We start from the raw sequence: 7,129 nt of genomic DNA on the forward strand, positions 1-7,129 counted from the left end.
GCAAGAAAGTCTATATTTTGAATAGTTTTTACATAAAACATAATAGCTAAAAGTAATTACGAGAACATGTTGGCCCTATTTGCTTTGAGATCTCATGGGCTTGTGACCTTTCCCTAAGCACTTTAATGACTTAACTGGTACAACATATTGTAATGAAGAGGGAAAAGGAAAAAAAAAAAAATGAGACATTATTTAAGGAGTGGAAATACTGAGAATGAATTATCTTCATTTTCAGATCACGTTTAATAATAATAATGATTGTCTTTATGAACAAATGCCTCGTTAAACATTTGATCTCAAAATGGGCATTGAATAAGCCAATCACTAGTTAATTGGAGACTACAGAAATACATGGTGAGGTACCCCCAGATACAAATGATTCTCTAAAAAAGCAAATTTGGAAAATGAACAGTTTTTCTGAAGAAAATAAAAATTGCATACTGAGCTGAAATTTGATCAACAAACTAGAAGCAGGCCATGAACATGTATAACTCGGTTGGAGAGCATAGACAAATGCAGGGACAAGTTGTATGGCAAACAATTTTTCTGATGAAAATTATATTCAGTCAACAAACTGAAGTTTGAACAACAAACCAGAAGCTAACTCTGCACACCTCGAAGTGGCTGCGAGAATCTGTACAAACAGTTTGTCAATGTCTGTGTATACGTTTCATGTAGCTTGCAAATTTTCATATTTTATGGTGAAAATAATAATATTTCTCATATTTTTTGATGAAAGACTAAACATGGAATGACAGAAGCAAAACAAAAAAAAAATGCACACAAACACACACAGTTCTGTATTTACTATTGATGGCTGGCATTAGGAAAGGCATCCAAGACCATGCCAAAGCAGACAATGGAGCTTGGTGCCAGTCTCTAGCTAACCACCCATGTCAAACCATCCAACTCATGCCAGCATGGAAAACATGTTAAATGATGGTGATGATGGTTAGACAGGCAAATAAAACACTGCATGCCTTTACGTCAAGTTTGGGTGTGGCTAAGAACAGATTACTCTTATCTATGCTATTTTAATTATTCCTGTAATGAACAATTTCGTTAATGAACTGGGCTCCAGAATGGATCATGTTCATTTAAAGAGAGACTGCTGTATACTGGTAATTATAAAGAGGTCTATGGAAACTCTTAAAGGGTTTAGAATCAACCATAAAGTTTATATATATACACAATCTAGAGAACACATTTTGTGTCTGACCTGTCCTTATATATAATCCCAAAATGGAAGCAGGATTTGCGGTGATTGTAAATCAGTCACATTGCAAACAAACATTCAGACAAGATTTTGGCTATGATTAAAAATTGAATGGAAAACTGTAGAAAAGGTTTAATATTTAGAAGATTGGGTCAAAATGAAAAGACGTTAAGACTCATGGCAAAATACTCCACACAAAACAACTAGTTTATTGCAGAGGTCACAAAAACCAGCAGGAAAAACTGAGGTTTAAAATTACTCAAGATGTACTCAGTGAAAATAACGAACACACAAAAGGTCCAATGGAGTCTCACAAAGGTTATGAAAAGAGTTTTAAGTCCTACCCTGCCACCAACCCATAAAACCTAACAATGTCTGAAACAACAGAAGTTATTAAGTAAATTACTTACCAGATTGAGAGTTTGAAATAGGAATGCACTTGACTGACTGATTCTTCATGAAACCAGGCTTACAGATACATACACCCTTATCTGTGCTTATTGCTGCACACATCTCATTCTCTTCACACTGATTGGTTGCATTTACTTGGCAGTAAAACTGGCTGTTGGGTGATGGGCTGTTTGTGGGTTCAGTTGACCCTACAGTCTGTGATTTGACTGAAATAAGTCAGAAATTAAAGTTAAATACAAGACCTTCATCAATGTGTGTGTGTGTGTGTGTGATTTATGTTTGAGCTTTGTAATTGTTGTGTGCATGGATCTACAAAAAAGAATGTCACACAATATGGCAACCACAACATGTAGATAAAGTAGACCCTCGTTAACAATATAATACTGCAGCTGGTCACCATAATTAGTAAGCCATGTTGTTTTCTTGATTAACAGATGCAGGCATGACAGTGAGGCTAACAAGCTCACTCTGCAACCACCTGATTTCAGGTTCAGTTCTACTGCACAGTACCCTGAATACTTGGGCAGCTCTCTTCTACAATAGTCCTGGGCCAACCAATATGCTTGTGAGTGAATTGGTAAATAGAAACTGTGAGGAAGCCATGGTATATACGTGTGTGTGTGTGTGTGTGTGTGTGTGTGTGTGTTTACCATCAGTGCCAAAAAGTACTTTTACCAAAACAGGCTGAATGTCCAGTCAGCCGTGCTAAACCATCAGCAGCAGCTGCACCCAATTGACTCGTTCTATTCTTGCAAGAACACATGTTGCACAGGTTTGCTGCACTGTGTCAAGAACTAGGATACTTAAACCTGTAAATGGCCCAAAGTTACTGGCAGCAAAAGAAACGGCAGGATAAGGGGATCAATTCACCATTAAGAGCAAAAGCACAATAAAAAAAAAAGTATGAGATTCATTAGTTTGTATAGAGCAAGTTCCAACTTGTCATTAGGGAGGGTCTAGAGAAGAGGCAACTGGAAAGCATGGCACTGTAACGTGCCACAGAATCACTGGGTAAAGACCATTTCCCAATGATACCTTACACCATATAAGTTTATGGGTGGTGGTGGTGAAGATAGTGTAGTTCAGGGAATGATGGTGGTGGAGCTGTCAGTAGCAGTGATGAGGATGACAACAACAAATATGATAGTAATAGTGGTGGTAGTGGTGGTGGGAGCAGCAGTAGTGACATGGATGATAGCTGGGGACAGAGGTGGGGGGGGTGATGACGATGAATCATGTGTACTGATTTGAGAGAGTTGTTTCAGGCAGTAAATTCCCCCATGACATTCTCCAGTTTCATGAAAGGATTTGAACCCACCACCCACCACTGCAATTATGTTCCTGCTTCTTACAACAACAATAAATCATTAAACTAATTTACAGTTCATTACACAAACTAGATTAATTGCTGAGAGTTAAGTATCTTAGTTGGGAGCAGAGGGCAGAGCTAGTGATGTATTAACACATCATTAACCCTTTAACTTGATCACCACAAATTCCCAATCGTTATTTTCTGTTTTTACACAATTAGATATTTATTGGTTCAATCTTCGTTTTTGTTTACTTTCGTTACATTTGACTTCACTAATCTCTTCGTTAATTTGTCTTTCAGTGTATTCATTTTATTGATTAAAGGTTATCGATTCTGGTTATTGATTACGTTACGTGATCGTAGGCTAGAACTGGAAGCAGAAAAGTGTTTTTGAAATAATTAGAGTACCTGACAAATTTTGTTTAACTTCGTTTGGCTATACTTTGAGTTCAAGTCCTGTTAGGATCAACTCTGCAAATGAAAAACCAATAATATTCATGTGAAGCATCGACTGGTATTTTGTCCAGTTGACGAAACAATTCCTAACCAAAAGTAAATCTTTTAACATTGTGCGCCCCAAGAGAAATAATTATCATTATACTTTTAATGTCCACTTTTCCATGCCTGCATTGGTCAGAGTTTATTGAAGCAGATTCTTTCTACAGCGAGATGCCCTTTCTGTTGCCAAGTCCTATCCATTTCCAAGCAGGGTAATAAATATTTCACTGCGGTTTGACATGTTTTCAAAGAATACTGAAAGTGACTCTCATTCATTTACAACAATAACATCATATCAAGATAAAGAGATACATCTACACATACACATATATATATACAGAGGCTTCCTTCAGCTTCCGTCTTCTGAATTCACAAGGTTTTGGTCAGTCTGGGGCTATAGTAGAAGACACTTGCCTAAAGTACCACACAGTGGGACTGAACCTGAAAACATGTGGATGGGAAGCAAACTTCCTAACCACATAACCATGCCTGCATCTATATCATTATTATTATTATTATTATTGCCATTATCATTTTGAAATGTATTATAATAGTTAGAGCAGCAATGACATTTTCATTATGAAAATAGAGTGATAATATAGTGAGGCAAATAACAGGCACACATCATAGCACCAGCATACAAACTCTTTTGCTGTATCTAATGAAATAACACTGCCTTTTGTACAATAGCAGTGGCCAACTAAATCTAACTTGTAACAATAGTAGAGATGGATGGAATGCTTCCATAACTGACCACTTTGGTCTTTGGCTCACACCATGAGGTATTTCAAGCTTTTAAGAGAACCTTAGCATGTGTACCATTATAGCGTCTTTGAAGTTCTTTCTTCAAAAGTGTAGGTTTCAGCTCTGTAGAAAAGGATTCTTTCAATACATGCCTTGAAGAAAGAGTCAACTTAATTGACTTTGAAATACCTGATCGCCAGGTGTTGTGAAGCTTGTTACAGACACTTCGCTCTTGCCACCACCCCAACCCCCTTTTCTCTCTTATCTCTCTATTTCTCTTTTCTTATTGTGTGTGTGTGTGTGGGGGGGGTCTTTATCATTTACATGTATACATTTATTCATTACATGCTACTACTTGTGCATGTGTGTGTGTATGTGTGTCTACACACACACACACGTGTGTATATATGTACATATATATATATATACATGCATATGCTTATATATCATTTGCATTCATTTAATGTCCGCTTTCCATGCTAGCATGGGTTGGATGATTTCCTCAGTCAAATCGTCCAACCCATGCTAGCATGGAAAGCGGACATTAAACGATGATCATGATGAACAATGATATATATATATATATATATATATATATATATATATATATATATATATATATGTATATATAGATAGATAGATAGATGTAAGATCCAGGGACTGAAGTGTAGGAAGAAAGTCAGCTTCAAGCAATCCATAGAGAATATAAAAAAAAAAATTTTTTAAACAACTTTCAGGAACAGAAGTGGTTTATTGAGGCAGAAGGTTGTGGATTTTTTTTTTCTTTATCGAAGAATGAGGAGTTGAAAATAAAGTTCTTTTTATGTTCCTTGGTAGGCAACCAGGGTTGCCAAGTGCACACACACACACACACGCACGTGCTTGTATATATCTATATAAACCCATATATAAAATACATATACATTACATATGTTTACATATACATACACACACACACACACATGCCCATATATAAAATAAATTATATATATATATATATAAAATAAATTATATATATATATACACACATACATATTTCAAAATGCATACATATAAAAACATTATACAGTGTGTGTGTGTGTGTGTGTGTGTGTATGTAAGAAGAGAATAATTAATGTTGTGACACGTGTAGTACAAGTCTTATCTTACAGTGCAGTGTAGGCAGAATAAACACTGCCTGGTTTGCAAAGAAAATCGCTGGAAAAAGAGACTAAAAAAAAAGGGGGGAAACACAAAACACAAAACAACAGCTTAGCTTTGAGTTGCAGATCAATCAATAGACACAAGATTTCACCTGACTTGACCTCTTATTGATCACAATAGAGAGAGAATTATCCATCAAGTGCAATGAAAGTGAGAACTATCTTTCTATAGAGCCACCTGACTATATTTTATAGGTAAATATTTGCAGAGATTAAGTCGTTGATTCTATGCTGATTAAGGCTTGCTATCTTCAATTAAAAAGTCTCATTTGTCTGCAGAAGGCAGTGTTGGTGTGTGGAGACATTGCCTGAAGGCTATTTATTGGGGGGGTTTTCAAGGGTTTTTGAGGTCTGTTGCTTTGTAAGGGAAACACCTTGAGAGTTTGTTCCCATAGCCCATCTCTATCACCCATAATCTCCTCTATAGCACAACACCTGTGCTTGTTCCCCTCTCATGCTTCTGCCTTTCAACACCTGGCACACAGCCACTCACTTCTACCTTGCCCCTTTCAAGTACTTCCGCCTAGTAGTGAGAGCTTTTCTCTTTTCTGTTAACCTGTTCTATTCTGTCTTGCAAGTTTCATGGCAACCTCACTGGTGCCAGTGGCATGGAAAAGCACCCAGTACACTCTGCAAAGTGGTTGGCATTCAGCTGTAGAAACCATGCCAAAGATGATATTGGAGTTTGACACAACCCAGCAGCTCACCAGTTCCTTGTGAAACCATCCTACCTGTGCCACTATGGAAAGCAGAAGTGAAACAATTATAATCAATAAAAGGACATGTGATAAAGGGATTGAATAAAAATCGTCATGTTTAATATAATTAAGATATTCTAAATGTTTTAGATTTGTCCAGTGTTGTGGTGAAGAGAGAAAGAGTTCAATGGATGCAAACTATTTTGTTTTCTTGTTAATAAAAGGGGGAAAATGGGGAAAATTTTCCTACAATTTTTGGGAAGGACTGGCATTTGTTAGTATTAGACTGAGTAGAGGGGGTACATTTAGAATTGATAAAATAAGGGACATGTAGGTGTGATGTTGTGTAGAGGGAATGTAAGGGTGGAAAAGTGTAAAATAGTATTTTCTAGAAGTGAGTTTTGAGGAACCCCCACGGTTCCAATGAAATAAAAGACCATCCTCAATAAAAGTTAATAAAATACTGCAAAGCATTCGCATCATCATCATCATAATTTAACGTCCGTTTTCCAAGCTGGCATGGGTTGGACAGTTGAACAGGAGCTGGTGAGCCAAAAGGCTGCACTAGGCTTCAGCTGTTTGCTTTGGCAGGGTTTCTATGGCAGGATGCCTTTCCTAACCCAGGCTGCTTTATAGATTGTACTGGATGCTTTTCACAATGCACTGGCACAAGTGCATTTTATGTGGCACCAGCACCAGTGGGGTCTCCAAGTAACTTGCAAGACAAAGACTTCTTAGTTGAGAGAGGGGGGAGTGGAACTGACGGAAGTGACTGTGTGCCAAGTGAGAGAGTATAACCAAGGGGCCGAGATAGTCGTCTGACCATGGAGGAGATACTTGGCTACCCCCAGAAGAAGAAAGGTTGGTGAGAGAAAGAAAGATAGAGACACAGTCAGAGGGAAAGAGGAAATATATTGGGGCCCACCCACAGTGAACAGTGTGTGGGGAGAGATATAAGTAGCACCGAGGGGATAAAGGGGGTTGTTCCATACGAGTGTGAGGGGATATGTTTAGAAATAGGGAAGACCTGAGTGGAGCAAGTGAGAGG

At 37.6% G+C, this 7,129-nt stretch overlaps 1 protein-coding gene across 1 annotated transcript in view; it reads right to left on the minus strand.

Annotated features, from left to right (window-relative positions):
• LOC106884249 (dyslexia-associated protein KIAA0319-like protein) overlaps positions 1–7,129 on the minus strand; it is a 97,942-nt gene that overhangs the window by 43,287 nt on the left and 47,526 nt on the right. The window contains exon 3 of the mRNA XM_014935518.2: positions 1,627–1,833. Coding sequence (XP_014791004.1) covers positions 1,627–1,833 — 207 coding nt within the window. The remainder of the gene's footprint in view (positions 1–1,626; positions 1,834–7,129) is intronic.

This window comes from Octopus bimaculoides, chromosome 4, assembly GCF_001194135.2.
Source record: "Octopus bimaculoides isolate UCB-OBI-ISO-001 chromosome 4, ASM119413v2, whole genome shotgun sequence".
NCBI lineage: Eukaryota > Metazoa > Mollusca > Cephalopoda > Octopoda > Octopodidae > Octopus > Octopus bimaculoides.